The sequence below is a fragment of the Neodiprion virginianus genome, chromosome 2 (assembly GCF_021901495.1).
Source record: "Neodiprion virginianus isolate iyNeoVirg1 chromosome 2, iyNeoVirg1.1, whole genome shotgun sequence".
NCBI lineage: Eukaryota > Metazoa > Arthropoda > Insecta > Hymenoptera > Diprionidae > Neodiprion > Neodiprion virginianus.
The window spans coordinates 13,930,657-13,949,566 of record NC_060878.1 but is presented as its reverse complement, the minus strand read 5'-3'; the positions used below and the strand labels follow the sequence as shown (position 1 = coordinate 13,949,566).

The window sequence follows — 18,910 nt, the reverse complement described above, 5'->3', positions numbered from 1 at the left end:
CATTCCTGGGCGCTTTTTGCAAAGCCCTCTTTCTGTCATCCCGGGCGATACGCCGTCCCTTAGTCTGCTACATTTCCATTCGCACATAAAACAATTACCACAGGGCATCTGACTGGGGTGTTTCAACATTTCCATTTGTCACGCATCACAATTGGGAAAATTTTCGTTTCTTCTTTACGAGTCTCCGAATGGCCTTTTCCTCCCATAATCGTTCTCTGTAAATTTCTTGCGGACACTCGGAATATGATAGCTTTGCTAAAGCTTGTGAATTGACATTTTCAGTGACCGTCTTAGGTTCTCAGCATGTTTCGCGATCGATCTACACTTTGCATAACGATATTCTTGTGTAGTCTGCTAATATTCCGGAAAAAAATCTAACACTCTTGATATTCCTATACTGTACAGAATCTTCTGGTGTTACGATTATTAGACAAATTTGAATTATCGGGAGGAGATCGCTGGGATCTTATAGGAACTTGGAGATGGAGATGAAGATACGAAAGTATCAACTTTCGTAAGCCTCGAACTACTTGCTGTTCCATTTGTTCAGCTTGATTCTAATTATTATTCTCGTAACCCTGCACAGCTTGGATAAGTTCAAGGCTTCATTGCTTGGCTTGTTTTTAATAAATTGAGGTAGCTTGTTTCACCAGAAAAATATGAGATTGGGTCATCTGTATTGCATGTGGTATCATTTGAAAAAATAAAAAATTGAATCAGAACTTGTTTACACCAAAGTTAGAATGAGTTTGAAGCTTTATTGATCGCTGCCGTACTTTTAAAACCACGGCGGGGACTTCGGCGTATCAAAAGTTATAACGAGTTGCAAAGAAAAATGGAGAGCTAAATTTTATATGAAATTTTTCTGATGCGTGAAACGGTCGGTAATCACGGTTGTTACATGAATCGCAAATTGTTATTAACGTCTTTGAACCTACGTTATTGTATAATTCTATGCAATAATATGTTCAGAAAGCGACGCGATTGTCATTTTCGGCGTTACATAAGAATATGAGGCTGAAAAAGTGGTTGAATCTTATTAATTTACATCTGGAATTACAATTCGATTATAGCTTGGTTTTATTAAATGCATGTAGATCGAATCTTACATATTCAAAATTAGAATTATAAAGCACTGTTGTTGTCAACCATTTCGCTTGGTGATCACAATTCACTTCAAATTCGGAGAGTGTTCTTGAATATTTTACCTTCTTTGCCAGAATTCTATTTATTTTTATTCTTTTATTAACTGTAGTAAGGTTACCGGGAAGCAAATGTTAAAAAGTCTTTACTTTTTTCCCACGTTCAATTATCCTTTGATTTCTTTTAGCAGATTCTGAACAGATACTTCCAGCATTCATTCTACCCTATTATTTCAATAATAGACACTGGCAAAATCTCTCAATCAGGCGCAGGAACTCGAGCTAATAAAGGAGCTTGAACACTATACTTACTTGGAGAATTTGCTAATTTGTGCAGAAGCTGAAGGGATCCGTGGTTAATGTGCGGGGTTTTTATACGATAAAATTAGCGGTAGAGCAAGGTTCACGATCAGGTCACTTGGGAGTTTTCCGACGATCCCAAACTTATTTGATACAGTATTATACCCGCCTCAATTTTGGTAAGTTGATGTTGACCTTTTAAATGGCAATCATCACTTACTTTGAGATCAACTATGAGACTACGATGAAAAACTCCCACTTCGAAGAACGTACATTATCCAATTTAGCATTTCAACCATGAAACACATAGCTTTAAGAAACTGAACCCTTCGCCGGAGTGAAAAATGAAGATCTACAGAAATGCTCGTTACAGTAGTTTCTCTTATTACCTTTAGAAGCTTTGAAATATTACACGGGATGAATGGAAGAGAAGGAAAGGAGGAAGAGATGAGGAAGAATGAACTGCCGAAGGTTGAGGGACAGCTGCGTCTATCGAATTACTAGTCAACCAAGTATCTGCAGAAATAACGTGAATCAATTCGAAATCCTTCAGTCCTGCTTGGTCGCCGCTCATTTCACAGGGATTTTATAAACTCAGTCGTAATGATGACATTAAAAGCAGATTCCACACAACCGGGTGGTAGGAAGAATATATATATATACCGTTATTCGTTGTTGCCATAATATACGGGGTCTCCCGACGATCTCTGTTCAAGCTGTGTCCTTCCATCCTGCTATCTTCCTCTTTCTCTACCGTATTGATCCACCTGAGCCGTGTGCTCGCCTGGTAGTCCTTGTTTCCCGCCGCGGCACTCTGTTGCTCGCACTACGTATTTTCGCCAGGTACGTAATACCTTCGCGAGCGAAGCACCCCCTTTCTATTTTTTACCGAGGGGATAACTGGATAGGTAATTATACCATGTTGACGTACATGGGACACACAATGCCAGTGCTCTGGGTGCTGTGTGGTTCGGATTGCCTCATTAATTTGATAATGCACGAGGCTGACTTCGTTAACGCGCCAGAGCTGTGATCCGAGTCCAAATTCGTATCCGCTATAACAGAGTTCATTAAGTATATACGCTAAGTTTGCAGTGTTATAATGGTATTGCAGGGGCTTCGACTGAGGTCTATTTCTTGAAATACCGTAAACACAGAAATATGATATAACGAAGGTTCGAAAGTACAACTGAAATTAAGCCAGTTGAATTTAGTTGAAACAATGTTCCCCTAACGCGGAATAAAATTGAGAAAAAAAAAAAATCTCAGCTACAATACTACAATTATTGATGACTGAACATATACCGCTATCGAATCATTTCTACAATGAAAAAATTGCAACGGATTAGCGATTTTAATGAATAGGTCTCACTTTGTTCGTAAATGAAGTCTCTACAATTATACAAAAACAGATTTTAGATAACGGTGGAGTATTTGTTATTAAGAAATTCATTCACCATTAATCACTTGTAATGATTTCATTAATCATGTTTTTTAATCAGCTGAAGAGGCAAGCAGAAAATATGACTTGCCGATTTGTAAAGATTCATTACGACCAAAATAATGCCTGGTTCAATAAAATTGTTCACATGTCCTGATTTTTTCGCTGTATAAATGATTTAATATTCGGATCTCTCCGTAGTCTTCAATAATTATGCTATTTAGGCTGAAATTGATGTTTCTTTTTTATTTTTTGTTCCGAGGGAATATCGTTCCGACTAAATCTACCTTGACGAACTTCAGTTATACTTTCCAGTCTTTGGCCTTACATGAAATTTAGGTCTTCACTCGTTGACTGGACTGTACGTTTGGTAAATCCTTAACCTTAATGCAAAAGGAAGTGTCGACAGTCTTTTACAAAGTCCATTTTCACCTTAGTATTTATTGAGGTGTGAAATTTCTATAGTCATCTTGTCGAAATCAATTAATCGAATGTTGAAAACGTGTCACTTTTGCTACAATTGGAAAAGTATCTTCGGAAATATAAATGGTGTTTTCCTCGTCAAATGTTATGTTTCACAGCGTTCCAGACGTGGGTGCGGTTTGTTACATTTGACAGTTATGCCTTGTCATTTTGCGTGTTTTTTACAATAATTTTATTGTCAACAGGTATTGAAATTATTACCATGAGTGAAATGAAATTGTATACTCAATGTAGAAATGCGAGTTGATGAATGCTCCAATACTCATGAAAACAATGAAACGATAATGATTAATCGTTATTGAGATGATTGATAGATTATAATTATTAAACTTTCCTATAGTTGTTTGTGAAATGGCTCGCAGAGACTTACAATTTCACACTGGCTACGGGGGTTTGATCTGTAGTGAATTTTATCGACTTTTCGCCAAATCTGAAACTCGATTTGTATAAATCGGTACCGTTTATTCGCGTTATATTGTCAATGAAACCTGTGAAGTTTGTGCTTCAAATTTTGCGGCACTAAGCCAGCTGTGTAGGAAGAGTAAGAATGGCATTAAAGGCAGGGTGGTAATTTCACAACGGAGCTTAATATATTTGAAAGCGTTGCTTTCGCAAAACTGAAAGGCTCACAGTTGAATTAACCGACCATGCGCCGATCGATGAATTAATAAGCGGTTGACGGTAAGCGCGAAGAAAGCACAGTAGGCAACTAAGTTGTATAAAAATACCTTTAATAAATAAGTAACACCTAACAATGAATAAATTATTATTCTAAGCGGTAAGGACATTCACACATTATTTTTTAAGTAATTTTCACACTTGCATACATACATAACCACCTGTTATTCTTTACTATATACATTAATAGTAACGTCTAGTATGTAAACTTGTTGCAATTAGCCGATGAATCGATCCAGTTAATAACCAATAAATTAGGGGAGACCTTTCTCTGAGCAATAAATAGGTATTATTATTGTATATCGACTTATACATAAAGCCGAAAGACAACTGTCCACCGGGGAAGTTTAATTCTTTCACCTGCATGGGAAACCTCTTGTTTCCACGAAATATCTAAGCTTCCATATGCTCCAGCATCTTTAGCAGCATCAATGGAAATATAAATAGGTGTGCGACCCGATTGAATTTCGTGAATAGAAATATTCCTCAGTTTCAACGATTACACAGTGACATATATCTACATATAATATTATATATATTATATATAATAGTACCTTATGTTCTATATCCATGGCGAGATACAGAAAGATAAAAAAAGAAATTTAAATATGCAGATCGTGTTTGAGAGCGAAGGGAAACATTGAACATTCGTTCTCTTCGACTTGTTCGACTTCACGTAAGTGAGCCAAGGGAAAGAGCGATAGGAAGTCAGTCGAAATACAGTCAAGCACATTGACGTCGTTAGAAACGAAGGAGTAACAATTGGAAATTAATACACTTTGAAATTCGAGCTCAAAAATGAGACAATCGAACGGTGTCGCTACTACCGGCAATGTTTGAGCTGATCTACTTTGGAGTATTAGCTTCAGACACCAGTAATACTGTGCAGCCATGGCTTAAAGTAAGTTGTTCTCATGTAAACACCAGGAAGATAGGGAGCAGCGCACTTGATGCCGTGGGAAACAGTCCCCGCCAATTCCCACCTGCCGTCGGAACGTTGTAGCATCAGAGGTCCGCCACTGTCACCCTGGAAACGGAAACATCAATTGTTTTATGGCGACTACGAAATGAAATACGTAATTCGAAAAGTGTCTTCGTTGATTGACTTAGTTTGTGTATACTTTGATTGAAAAAAATTCAAGAATGAATACTGATTTTGATTCCGACCTCACAGGAATCCCTTTGTCCATTGGCGTAACCTGCGCACAAAAAGCTGTCAAGAATGAGCTTCCGATGACCGATGGTCTGGAACATCTCTTGACAAACTTTATTTTCCATAATCGGCACTTCGACCTCTTGTAGAACGGAAGGAACTCCGCCATCTGTAACGATTAAGTAAACCATTCTGAGATTTCGTTCATCACTGGATGAAGTGGATGTTCGTTACATGATATTGAGGGTATTTTTGTTTTAGGGATGAAACCTGTGTTTCCATGTTTATCGGTGAGTTCCTCGACTGTACGTAATCACGTAACATCAAATCTTAAAAAATGAGCAAAACGTAATTTTAACGCGCGATGATTTTTAGACTATGTAGGTGTAGATCTTTTGCAGTTTCTGGATCATTACACGCAGAATTTTTGTCCAAGGAAGATCGACTCATGAGAGTAAGTCCATATCAGATCCAGTGAACCCTGAATACGTTAGTACAGTGAAGTCGAATTGATTATTCGCAATCGGGTAGTGGAAACTAGCAAAGGGATACTCACTGTATTTAAGTCTCCCCCATCCAGTGACTGTAGCCATTCTTCCAGTAAAGTCTGCGCCGTCATCTGGCATGCAAATCGGAACTATGTGCATATCGAATGCTACTGGTGTTTCCATCTCCAGAATAGCCAAATCATTTTCGAAGGTTGCTGGGTCGTAGTTACGGTGAACAATAACTCGTTTAACGTTCCGAGATACGCTACGCTTTGTCTCGTGTTCGCCGGTGATATCAAACTCGCCGAGTACTGCCACAAGCGATGCCAGGAATCTGTCGATAGCGTTTAAAATATCGATATTAGCTAAACACATATAGGCACGTGATATTGGGGCACATATCCAAGACCTACACTTTTGTAATGAATGTATGAGTCGGCAATTTCTTGCACAGTCCATTAAACCACTCCCAAATAAAACATGCAAATCACGTCCTTGTGGAGAGTTTTCATGCTTTATCAACCATCGGACCAAACTGATACATAGTTATTCTGGGCTATATATGGAATACATCAACATACCACAGTAACTATTATACTCACCCTGGTTGACAGTGGGCAGCGGTGGTGACATATTTGTTTGTGATAAGTACACCGCCACATTTATTTTTTGTGAATAATCCCAACCAAGTTGCCTCACGTACGAGAACTTGCCAGGGCCATTCGCCAAACTTGGCTGCTTTTCCTCCAACGATTCTCCCTGTTTTCATCAACGGCCTAACGCCGCAATCTGTGGAAATCAGGAAAAACGTGTAGTACCGATTGCTTTATTGTTATTGGTCAACATTGGAAAATTATATGAGAAATTGACCTCTTTCATAATTTGGTTTATGACTGCTGGCGCTTATTTCGGTAGAACTCACTACAGGCCTTTCAGTCTCTATAGAACTGAATTCCGTATTTGTGGTAGTCGGCACAGTTGGCTTCCTGACTGGTTTTGGTCTCTTGCTGACGGTTTGTGGTGGTTTTGTGGTCGTGGCACTTGGTGTAGCTGGCTTCGGTTTAGTCGTCGAAACTTTTAGGGGTCGAGTAGGTTTGGTGGAAACAGTCACAGTCTTTTGGGTTGTCGTAGACAAGCGTGTTGGCGGTCGTTTAGTGGGAGTCGGCTTCTTGGTGGGGGATGGAGATGACGAAACTGTTGGTCTACGAATTGGCTTCTTCGTGGTGACAGTGATGGGTGGTTTTTGACTAACTGTGGGTTGAGCAGGACTTTGCGTTGTCGTGTTTGTCTTTTTCTTGTAAACTACATCACCCAAGTCGTCGAAGTTATCCTGAAGCGACTCAACAATCTTATTGACAAAGACATCAACCTTGTTTCCTAGAACATCGTCTTCGATAAAGGCTGGCGTTGGGATATCATTCTCGTCAATGTTTTGGAAATCGGGATAAAAAGTTTGATTGAACGATTCAACAATCGTGGGTTTTTCCTGTTGCGAGGATGGAACAGACATGTTTAGGTTCGGATTCCTGACTGGTGGGAAGTTATTGAAATCATCAGGAGCCGTTGTCTCGTCTTCCGGACTCACTGGCGTAGCAATTCCTTCATTACTTACAAAGATCGGGTCTTTAAAGATTATTGGATTGTGTGCAATTATAGTTTCCTGGGGCCAGGTGACAGACCCAGAACCAGGCTGACTGTATGACGGTTTAAGATGGAAAGCTGGCTTCTCTGACCACGTGGAAAGAGTTACGGGTGATATTGGAGGCTTTTTGGTCTCGATTTCGTAATAAACCGTAGCATCCGGTCTCTGAGAGTCAACCGCTTGGTGAACCGTCGGCCTCACAGTTTGAGGTGTTCCCGCTGGTTTTACAGTGGTCTCGCTGTTGACGACGATGGGCTTTGTACTCGTGGCACCGTCTTTCAAGTCAACGCTTATGTAACTGGAGGATACTACTCGTGTGTTATTGGACTCCATGTTGTTGGTCGATATGACCGTGTTTATGTTGTGCGTTATAGTTGTTGAAAAGGCGGGTTTCTTTGAAGCAACAGGCTCGGCAGTAGTCGGGGGCCGTCGTGGAGGTGTTTTATGGTCACCTTTCGTAACATATTCAGTTCCCAGGGGACCCAAAACGATCACAGTTGGCGCAGGTGGATTAGTAGATGGTCTGTTTGAGTATATATTTTGAGTAGATGAACCAGTGTTGTACGTTCCCTGAGTAGATGATATCGGTGTATAAGTCTTCACAGGAGTATCGTGAGTATCCGCTTTGTCAGGATTCTCGGCATGTTGAGTTACCTCATAATCGTAATATACCGAACCTTGATTGGGTTTGTAAAAAGTGTATGGAAAAGTGACTGTTGTCGCATCAGGCCGAGCAGATGGACGAACAGAAGGAAACTTGATTTCTGGTGGTCCGACGGACGTTCCGTCAATGCTCGCCCATGTTTGTATGCCAGAATCGTCGTCATGGGGGTCAGGATGGGAATTGGGCTCGGGAAGGGGTTCAGGTTCTGGGGTTGGGTTACTATCGTTTAACAGTGATATGATGTGATTAATCGAATTCTCTTCGTGGTCAAGAACATCGTGTTTTTTGTTCCCAGATTGAGTTTCGTATGTGATTGTTGGTACTCTAATCAACTCATCTTCTTGTGCATACGTTGTTGGTGACATTGGAGTGGTAGGACCATTCTTCGCGGTTGAAATGTACTTGGTATTCTTTTCTGACATTACTTCGTCTGCCCCTGTGACCAAATGATCTTCCTCCGGAGATTTTGACGATGCTTTCAACAAGTTACTGTTTATTGTTGAGGTACTGTGGACGCTGACAGGTTTTTCGTGCCCCAGCCCAGGCGGCTTTGCGTTTGGCCTCTGCGGTCTTGAAGGCAGCGAGTACAGTTCGTAAGTTACAGATGACATTTGTTGCGCATTGTTGGGTCTCTCAGTTACCGTAGGAACCTTCTTGGTTGAAATGCCGTGAGCGATCGATGGAGTAAGAGACGACTCCATTTCGGTGGCGATTTTCTGAGTCAAAGCTTCTACCTTCTGAGTAACTTCTTCAACTTTTTGCATCATTGCGTCAGGAAGCTTCTGAGTGTTTGGCCTGTGGATATTTGACTGATCAGTTCCACTATTAGGCTTTGATAAAGAAATAGATCCCGGTATGAAGAGGTCATCGGGATTATTACTTTCGGTAAATAAGCTACCATTCTCATTCAGTAATATCGTATCGGGACTTGAATGGTTGTTATTACCAATTCCCTGCGAAAACAAAACAGGCAACTGATCGACCGGATCAGCAATTTGCAAGACTTGATCAGGATTTAAAAAGGTTGTTACGGTGTCAATGTCTCCTGGGTTTTGACTATTCTGAATATTATTGTTGGAAGCTGAATGGGTGATTAGTCCAGGTAGCCGCAAATCGTCCAAGTTGCTTTGCTGTTGTAAGAGAGCAGAAAAGTCAGATTCAAGATGACTCACGTCAACTTGAGGAGTTTTTGTTTTATCTTGAGTACTGCTAGTGTGATGAAGGGTTGACGAAGGTGGTCTAAACGTTGAAATTTTAACATTCATATTTCCTCCAGCTCCAAGAACCTCTGAGAGTGTTGGTATGTCTGGTCTTCTTATGTCGGAACCATCTACGACAGTTGTTTGACTATTTTGTCCTTGACTGGGAACTTGCGAAGGTACTATCCCCATTGGAGTTCCGTCAGGATTCAGAAGAATCGGCATGTCGGGAACGTGATCAACTTCATAGATATTTTGGAGTCCTGCGGTACTCGGGCCAGTCTCATATAATTCTTCAGCCGGTCGTTCGGAAGGCAGCTGGCAGCAAGCGCCGAACAGAAATCCGTCCATACATGCACCAACAACTTCGCCACTTCTTCGTGTGCATTCATGGTTGAACATGCAAACGGCTGGTTCGTTTGAGACAATTCTAGTTGGGTGTGTGGGTTGGCATACTTTGGGAACTATCCTGTATCCACCGAACAATTTTCTGCCTGAAATTGGTAAATAAAGTACCGGTTACTCGATTTATTCTCTTCAACAAGAGTAATACGTTAACGTAAAATAGTGAAAGTTATAATTCTTATTACAAGTGGACTCATAGTTGTATCCAATTTTGTTAGATCATGATAGAGAAATATTAAGTGTCGGTGGGTATCACAGCCCGCACGTCTTTACTTCCTATCAATCTATACAGTTATACGCGCACGCGGAATGTTGCATATGATTTCAGGAAATGCACTGTATGTACATTTCTCAATATAACTTGACCCGTGACCTACTTCATTCTGGTGGCCCTAAACTTCTTATATAAAACTGAATAAAATAGGTCCCTATGCTAATTAGCTCGCACGCCCGAGGCCGTAACCATGATCGTTTCAATCTACTCAGCATCAGCTGGCTGCCAATACCAAGTAGCTCGTTAAATTGGACAACTCTCGAACATGAATGACAACAAGGCAATATTCAGTACGCATCCTGATCTGGAAATTAGAAATGTGTCATCAGACGCCACCACTATTACTAATGGTCAAACTAGAACATTCTTATTTTGCTGATCGAAGGTTTCCAATACATTGCTAACCTATTCGTTTCTATTATGGTTAGTCACTAACGATCGATACCCGTGCATCTATATGCCAGCTCGCACTTTCTTCCGACAATTTCTCTTTGTCAATTTCATTTCAATGCGCTGCAGGTTCTTCGCTAATTGAAAGTATTGTTTGTAACGATGATAAACAAGTATAATGGTAATGAACAAGCGGGTATACCTTTTGCTTGAGGCACGTAGGACACCGAGAAGGCGGATGTCGTCACTAAGATTGTGAGGAAGACGTACGCTTTCATGTTTCTTCTCGGAACCATCTGAAACATTTATGATCGATTGAAAAGTAATTGATAATTACAAATTTTAGGCCAGTACTACTACTTTTGTGCAATGAATTACACTTGGAATTACGTAATTATACAACATAGTTGGCGTATATATGGTCGTTGTCAGCATCCTTCTACTTATACAGGTGCCCATCGTAACCCGGTGAACCGTTAAAAGAAAATATCGGTGGGTTAATGTAAGCCTCAGAAGTATATACCGTCGCAAAGAAGCAGCTATTTCTGACATTATCGATCTTTTGTTCTACTCTTTTTGCTCTTTTCACATATTGAACTAGAATTCAATATTGGATAAGTAAGTAGGTGCTGTCAAAAACTAGGCCCCTGCCAAAATTGTGTGAAATGGTTCGAACTTCAAGTTTTCAGGATCACCGATATGTCTGATCAAACGGGAAATGGACAAGGAGGTGTAAATCAATTATACTGTTATCACTCCTATCGACGCCAATGCGCTCGTACTTGACGCACCGCACAGCTCTCCACGCGTTTCACGCACAGGTTTCGTTCATACACATGAAATCCCGTTATCCGCAACCGAGCATAGCCATGGTATGGCATACTGAACTGAAAGAAGAGAGAGAAGAGAGAAAGATAGGGAGATGGGAAAACAGAGAAGGAAGAAGACGAAGCAGAAGACAGAGAACGAAACGAGACAGGCAGAGGTAGCGAGCAGGTAGTATCATGGTGGTGTAGGTTCACGAAGGCACAAGCCACCGGTAACCTAGTTACTAGATTCCCGGGCTGCACCATTCCAACCGAGCCTTTCGGTCGTTGGCGAGAAAACTAATAAAAGAAGAAGGGGGGGGGGGGGATCGTAAGAATACGGAAGGTATGAAAGAAGAAAAGTTGTCACTCCTTAGGATCGGTAGGTAATCGTTCGGCACCCAATGTCTGATTATCAAAAATTGATCTTGCAGAGCAATGCATGAAGAAATATTCGAATGTGTAAATTGTATTAAATCTTTGATCATGAAATAATCCACTTGGACTATTATTGCATGATGATTTTCCATAAAGATGCCCTCGATAAGCAACAATACTCCCAAAAAGTCTCGGTGTTTCATTTCTTCTTTGGGTTACTTTTCCTCATAAAATTTAGCGCGTTCTCATGCGAGCTGAGTGGTGTATGACCTCTTGAAGATCGGCGAAAGGCTAGGTCAAGGCTTCTGTGCACCGAGCTAACTCCAGGGAGGCAAATACACGGCGGAACGTTGGACGAAAAAAGTAAGCATGCCGCGAAGTGGCCAGTGATCTATAATCACTGTAAGAGGGTCGATGTGATACGGTGAATATTTATTTTCGAATCATGAATATGAAGTGAAACGGTCTACAAATTGATGACATGATTCGGTTTTAGAATATCAACAAGCGACCGTGCAGCCGAGTATATTTTTTTCCCCTCTCTTTTATTCTTACAGTGCCTAACTAGCGAACCTAATTATTGCCAAGCACGAAACCGGCTCGCGTGCACAGCAGTGCGTGCGCTATCTGTCTGTCCGGAAAGTGCAAGTTTAACTTGTAAATAACGCATAGTTACTGCATTTTTTAAATTATCTACAGAATGTAGGCTTATCTTGGATACGGCAGAGTGCCCTTAGTTTATCATGATACTTTATCATCTATGTATATCTTAATGGTTCGTTTTTCTTCAAATACGTCCCAGTACTATACGCATATGCCAAGAGCTTGGTGAATGCAAACTGATACTGATATTTCATTACGAGTATGTTTTTTCAGAATTATGATATTTTTATGAGCATTTTTCGGTAAAATGCTTAATGAAGTTGCAAAGTAATAATAATACATGCCCGATAAGATCTGAAACTTGCATTAAGCTCCTTGGCCTTGGCTTCGAGTGCCGTTAGACGATCGGTTAGAGTTACATGATACATGCAGCAGAAAAGCAGTTTCTATAAGATTCCATTTTTGTGTCTCTCTCTGTCGTACATGATGTACAGGTACAGAGATTAAATTATAGTTTCATCTACTCCATGCGACCGATAAACTCGACTGAAATATTCTAGGAAATGTCACAAACACGTTACTCTAGGTGTTCGGAGAGTGTTCTCGGTGGAATACGAACAACGTTGAGTGGAAAGCATCCAAAGAAATACGTATAAATATAATTTTGTCTTCTTTTGCCAAATGTTAACAGAAGGCCCAAGAATTTTCTTGCTTACGATGTACGTTCCCTTTAAAATTCAACGAACAACTGTCGATGTAAATAAGTCTGTCTGATAAGTGTATCTAGCAATAAGTAATGAATCTACGTATAAGCGTCGAGCCTTACATTATGCGGATCACGAATCCTCAATCGTGACCAACCGCGAATGCGCGCACAGAGAAAGCTTCTTCTGTCTTCTCGATTATCAGATCTGGGTGACCCAATTGCATTGCAACAGTTCAACTTCCTCTGCAACGATTGAAATTATTTGTTATTATCACTGACGCGTACTTCAGGCAGGCTTAAGCGATGTTCAAAGAACGGTAAAACCTAGCTACAATTCGAGATGACGAAGAATTAAGGCATGAAAGCTCGGTTCTGAAACCTCCCCATACATCGAGTACGAGGATATATTGACTCGATCTGGTCTCTGCGCTCTTCAGACCTTGTAAAATCTCTGTAGCTTATAATTGCAAGGGATGCCGAAGAAATAAATTCCTAGAAGCGAGCAGTTTGACCCCTTGAGAAGATAGCCCGACGAGCTTAGGTCCTCGTGAAACGTGGATATATGTGTTAACTAAATTATCATGTTAATTTTGTGATGACAGAGCCGGTTGTTCGCCATTGACCGTTACAAAGCTTGGTATGTGTCATGCGCACCAATGTCAGCGCCCAGCAACGGGTGCTGATGAATTTTCCTCAACATTTTCTAACCACTACTTCATTCAGGTATCACTTTCAGACAGCAATCAAATGATCACTCGACAAGAGAAAATAAAATTAAGGCAAAATATCTAAAAACACGCTCGCGTTCAGAAAAAGTATCAACTCCATGTGGCCAGGTGAAGCGAAGCGTAGGAAAGAATCGCCTACATTCTGACCACCTCTTTACCCACAGTCTAGCTTTCTCCAGACTCCACCTGACGGCCACGGTTAATTTGACCGGATCGTTTACTCGTCCTCCGAAATGAGACGTAAACGCATGCTAAAAATTAATCGCGCTTACGAGCCTAAAGAATTACTATTGAAAAAACAAGGACGATGGAATTGGTGAAAAATGGGGTATTTTGTGTAAATGCTGAATAAATCCTTGTGAAATAAGATGCAGATATCGAACATCAACACTGTTAGCCGTCAATAACTCCAAACACTATAAACTATAGAGTTAATCTTAACTGCATACAAAAGATAAGACTGGTTGACTTACATTGAATGTTTGAAGATGGTTCGACTAGTTACGGAAAGACGAATGTTGAGATGGTTAGAACATTACGTTTGCGTGGGCCTTTAGCCTTTACTTCCGGAATGCAATCCTCCTGATGTCAGTGCCGTAGCGGATAAGTCACTATACTTTATAGCCTTTGCCAGCTATGGAGACACTGGAAGTCCACCGTTCCTCGTGAATGTGTCGTATTTGCGTAGATCTTTATGAATGAAAATTTGGAGTTTTGTCGATCACTATAAATGGCAGAAACAGAACGTAGTCCTCTCTTCCGCTGTTCGAAATTCGTGATGGTGGATTGAAAACGTTCAATTATACCCAGGTACTCAGTCTGCAGCAGTTGATCTTTGTTGGAGAACGACGGTAGTCCTTTTTCAAAACTGGTCCCGGGCGGGTAACGGAATCACTGTACAACTCTTCTTCGTAACTGATCCCACAATATCGCGAACGAACAACGTTTCGGTCGTAAGTTAAAGGAAAGTACGAAAAAGTTAAACCGACCGATCCAAAGTCGACGAGGGTTACAGGCAGAGCACACTGCCGGTACCAAAGGACGGTATGTATCGAAAGCACGCCGAGCTGATCAAAGTCTGTTCTGTCCACTATCGAGCCATCCAGTTAGTTAAGTGGAAGCTACCTGTCTGTCGAGCACTCTATGCCCTGGCAAAACGGGCATGGCTTGGGTCTGGCATGTGGTGGAATTACATGGCAAAGTCATAAGCGGTGCTCAAGTGGTGGTAGACCGAAGCAAGTTACCCACGATGCGAACGAAGAGGAGAGGGGCAGCTGGTGGAAGAAGCACGGAGTGAAGTACAGGACGATTGGTGGACAAGGCGAGCGCAGGGAGAGGCGCAAAAGGTAAAGTGGGTCAGTGGCCCAAGTCACATGGTGGGGCCCGACGTCTCTCGGCACACTGTCCTACTCCCTGACGATGTTTCGTCGCCGACGGTGCACGTGCATTTCCATCTTCGATTGACAAAAATTCAACCTAAGGCCGTGCCGAGCGCCAAGGACAGAGAGACAAGGGCCGGGTAAGCTGCACCGTCAAACTCAAGAGAGATGAAATTTCTCCCAGGTCGTTAATGGACGCGAAGATTACTCCCGCTGCCTCGGTAATATACGGATCCATTAGCCAAGGGTCACGGAAGGATCGACACAAAAGTTAACTGCGTCTTTGAAACTTCCCGGGTAGCTCGCTGGGCGTAATTTCTGGAATTTTCCGAGATATCAGAGCTGTACATTCGTTGATAATTTATATAAACTGGTAGGTATGTTGATGTTGAAGAAACAGGCCGTTTTAGCAAATGCGGTTCACCGTTGTTGCTCGAACTACGGTAGTTCAAGGCCACTGTCAGCAATTAGATCAGAATCTTTCGATGATGTTACTCTGCCTCTTACGACGACAAAAAATGACAATCTCTCCGATTACAGACGAACGTTTATAATACGTAATACGTAACGTTCCGAGTTCTGTGCAACGGTGATTGTGTGATTTTAAACAATTAGCGAGTGTTAAGATGCCATTGCGTAATCCATTTGAATCCATGCGAATTTGGATAATACGCCATGTAGTATCGTTTTTTATTCTCGTTGTGTCTGCAGGTAGAAGATAGTTACGTTTCAGCCAGTCTAACGGTATTAATCCAGAATTTCTGTTCAATACCATCGACCAAACACTGCCCATTATCACCTTCCCAGACACTCCATGTGGTGTAGACATAGATGAGATAAAACTTTAACACTGATCGATCCTACTCTTGCCTTGGTAAGAACTTTATAACTATCCAAAAATGTGAAGATATAACGAAACTTGTCCTTCAAGCAATTGATCCATCGCCAGATAAAAAATTGAAACGTGCAAACGGTTCGATAAAGCAGGTTTTTGCGACGATATGATGATGGACCAAGTTTCCCAGCTGACAAAATGAATCAGGATCGGCGGACATCAGTAAGTGTTAATCATCCGTAACGGTCTCGAACTCTTCGGTACACGTTAACTGCATCTCGATCGGTATCTAAGTCAGTGCTTATAAGCACGCAGCTCACTCTTGGGTCACAACTTGGCAATGATCGTTGTACACCACATTATACGAGTATAACTCTGCCCGCAAGTACGTGTAATGATTGTGGGAACTAAAATAAGGCTGAGAACGAGCCGCGAGATCAAATTTGGTCCCCGACAAACATCTTCAGCCGGTTACATACCATAATTGCCTAGCTTGGACCACCAGCGGATCTCGATGACCCACTAACGTAATTCAGCACCTGCAACTTTTGTGTATGTACATATGTACACACTATGCTGCATAGGTATGAATATACATAAGCACACATTTGAATTGCGGTGAGCACGAATTCTAGCGTTATGCTGAGTGGGGAAACTAGGGCCAATATGGCGGCTATGGTAGTTGATTATCACCGGATATGCGATGAAAAATTCACACGCCGCGGCGCTGATCGGTATAGCTCCCTAAAATTTTCTCCAGTCTTCATGTGCCATTCCATTCTTTGATGCGCTCTCATTGTCGCTGTTGAGAGAGTGTATACGAATTGAGGTCATTATTTGCGGTCGAATTTACCTATCTGACGAGGCGAATCGATTATCGCTATCTAATATCTTTTATACCAAGTACTTGCATTTGCTGTTAAGATAAGATATATTTCAATAACTTGATGCTTATTTATTTTTTCGAGGAGTGTTTCTTCGCGAATTATACAGCTGTTTTCGGTGATTAGATTTGGATAATACGTAATAAGGTTGTAATAGATATATTTTTGTGGATGCGTTACGGATTTTTCCCAAGATTGTGTGTTTCAACTTCTTTATTATCGAGCTCATTTATCTAGAACGTCAGGGTCTTCAACGATTGCGATAAAAAGAGTGCTTTGACCGAAAACAAAAACAATGTGTTCTTGAAGTGGAAAAGAACGTGCCGGAGATAAAGAAAAATTTCATACATATATCCGACGGTACACAATACTTATTAACGATATGATCTGAAATATCGTAGATACGTTTGTCCGACTTTAGGACTATTTTACAACGGGGAAGTTCCATGATTTGTTTTTTATTTCATATTTCATGAGTGTGCGGAAAAATAATTTGGTCGCCATTTTTCTTCCTCCATTTGAAACAAAGTTTAAGCAGACACAGCAGGTGGAAAAAAATCATCATTGTGTGACGTAATCCATGCTAAAGTATACCTGTATAATATCAAACTGATTGTGAGTGACATTCAATTGTATACAGGGTGTTTACGTTAACTCTGCATATACTTCTAGGGTGTGTAGGAGTTGTCTGAGCAAGCATTTCGAGGTAAGACATCCATGGTTGGAAACTCATCCCAAAAGGGTTTTGAAGGAATTGGTACCGCGCGTTTGTTCGTAGTGTAATGAATCAGATGTGATCACTTTCGACCCAACGTTTTATTCAGCCATAGACAAAAGTACAAAGTTCTTATGTGAAGTCAACAAAACGATAAACTCGCTAAAATATCTGAGGCATGGACCAGACATTCCATGGAATGCCTTTTTCAAGGTGACGGACAGTTTGAACAACGACTGTGAAAGATTCGCTTTAGTCTGGTCGAATGACGAATGACCGTGCATTTTGGGAAAGACGCGATTTTAGTTTCGTTTCGTAGGGGGGGGGGGGGGGGGGGGGGGCGGCCATGAGCGTAAAACTCAATTTCCGGGACCGTAAGGTTGAAGGAACGACCGCCATCTTGAAATAAAAGGTGTAATCAGATTTCTTAATTTATCTCTGTGACCTTTAGGCTGACAAGAATTTTGCACATAGCTTTTATGTAGTTGATATAATTATCCATAAGTTTTATTAATAACTTTTTCCGCTACCCTAGAAGTATGTGCAGAGATAACATAAACACACTGTATAACTATTGAAATCATCATTTTTATCGGAAATGAAAAAAATGTTTCTTAATTATTTTTAAATACTATACTTAGTGCATTTATAAGAAGCTGAATGTTTCACCATGAAATTTTCCTATTAGATAGCAACTCAATTTTGTCGCCCATCGATTTCCGTGTTTGATGTCAATTCGTTGTCCTTAGTTTGATTATACCAATTCCCAGATGTGACGATGAATCAGAGCTCAGGCATCTTTGTCATCGCGAGGTGAGTGAATTTAGCTGAAGGCTGATTTTAGAAAATATCAAAATTCGAATGAGTGCAACAGTGCTTTCTAACTTCCATCGAGTAGTGCTCGCGTGAATCCACTAAAATTGAAACCAGTCGTGTGAGAACTGTGTGTAAATACGACCTGACCCAGATAAGAATGGATCGGGCGTACAGTGAAGTGAAAGAAATGCCAGTACAAAAGAATTATGAAACGAATATTAAATACGAGTAACTGAAATAAATTGAAATTATATTCAATCGAAGCCGTAGCTAATCCATGTACATTGAAAACGATTGCAAGCCTGTGAATTTGACTTGTGCAGAAGTTTAGATCTTATTAAAGTATTTTCAAACTTCACATCCCTTTACAGTTTTTTTTAGAACTCTTTTTCCAATGTGACAAGTACATTATTGCTCAGTGTTGAGCTGAATCGAGTTTTGTTTTGTAATCGTCTGGTACTTATACTTTTTTCTCTGATCTGTACACCTGACGTTTCCCTAGCAAGAAAGTGGATCTTAGATGATCCTTGAACTCCTCGAGTTGCACCGTTCGATTCGTTTCATCTGCTTTCTTCTACACCTCGTTAACGAACATTTTGTGTCACATTCCAAAAGATCTCAGTCATCATTACCGCAGGAAAAGGCGGGGCAGGATGGAATAATTTATGCTAGACATAGTTAGAATAAGTGTTGAACCGTGAATCTAAATCTAAATCTCATTCACACATTTTATAACGATGGAAATCCGTTCTCCATGGTAAAAGTAGATTAACCCATCATTGCCGGTTGTCATAAAATTCG

General features: G+C 40.8%; 1 protein-coding gene and 1 long non-coding RNA gene across 3 annotated transcripts; one reads left to right on the top strand and one right to left on the bottom strand.

Annotated features, from left to right (window-relative positions):
- The first annotated feature begins 3,387 nt into the window (after positions 1 to 3,387).
- Positions 3,388 to 14,506, top strand: LOC124298979 (uncharacterized). The gene is made up of 3 exons (XR_006906919.1): positions 3,388 to 3,500; positions 11,443 to 11,447; positions 14,496 to 14,506. It is a non-coding gene; the product is annotated as an uncharacterized LOC124298979 (long non-coding RNA).
- On the bottom strand, positions 4,081 to 14,669 carry LOC124298973 (serine protease filzig). Of its 2 annotated transcripts, none has more exons than XM_046751725.1 (7): positions 13,954 to 14,669; positions 10,462 to 10,555; positions 6,556 to 9,684; positions 6,288 to 6,474; positions 5,754 to 6,019; positions 5,212 to 5,366; positions 4,081 to 5,071 (listed from the first exon to the last, which is right to left on the bottom strand). In XM_046751725.1, exons 2-7 carry the CDS (start codon positions 10,553 to 10,555, stop codon positions 4,910 to 4,912), a joined length of 3,993 nt encoding a protein of 1,330 aa, XP_046607681.1. In that variant the 5' UTR covers positions 13,954 to 14,669; the 3' UTR covers positions 4,081 to 4,909. The 2 variants fall into 2 exon arrangements, with proteins under 2 accessions (XP_046607681.1, XP_046607682.1); XM_046751726.1 differs by lacking the exon at positions 13,954 to 14,669 and adding an exon at positions 12,873 to 12,989.
- Between the last annotated feature and the right edge of the window lie 4,241 nt (positions 14,670 to 18,910).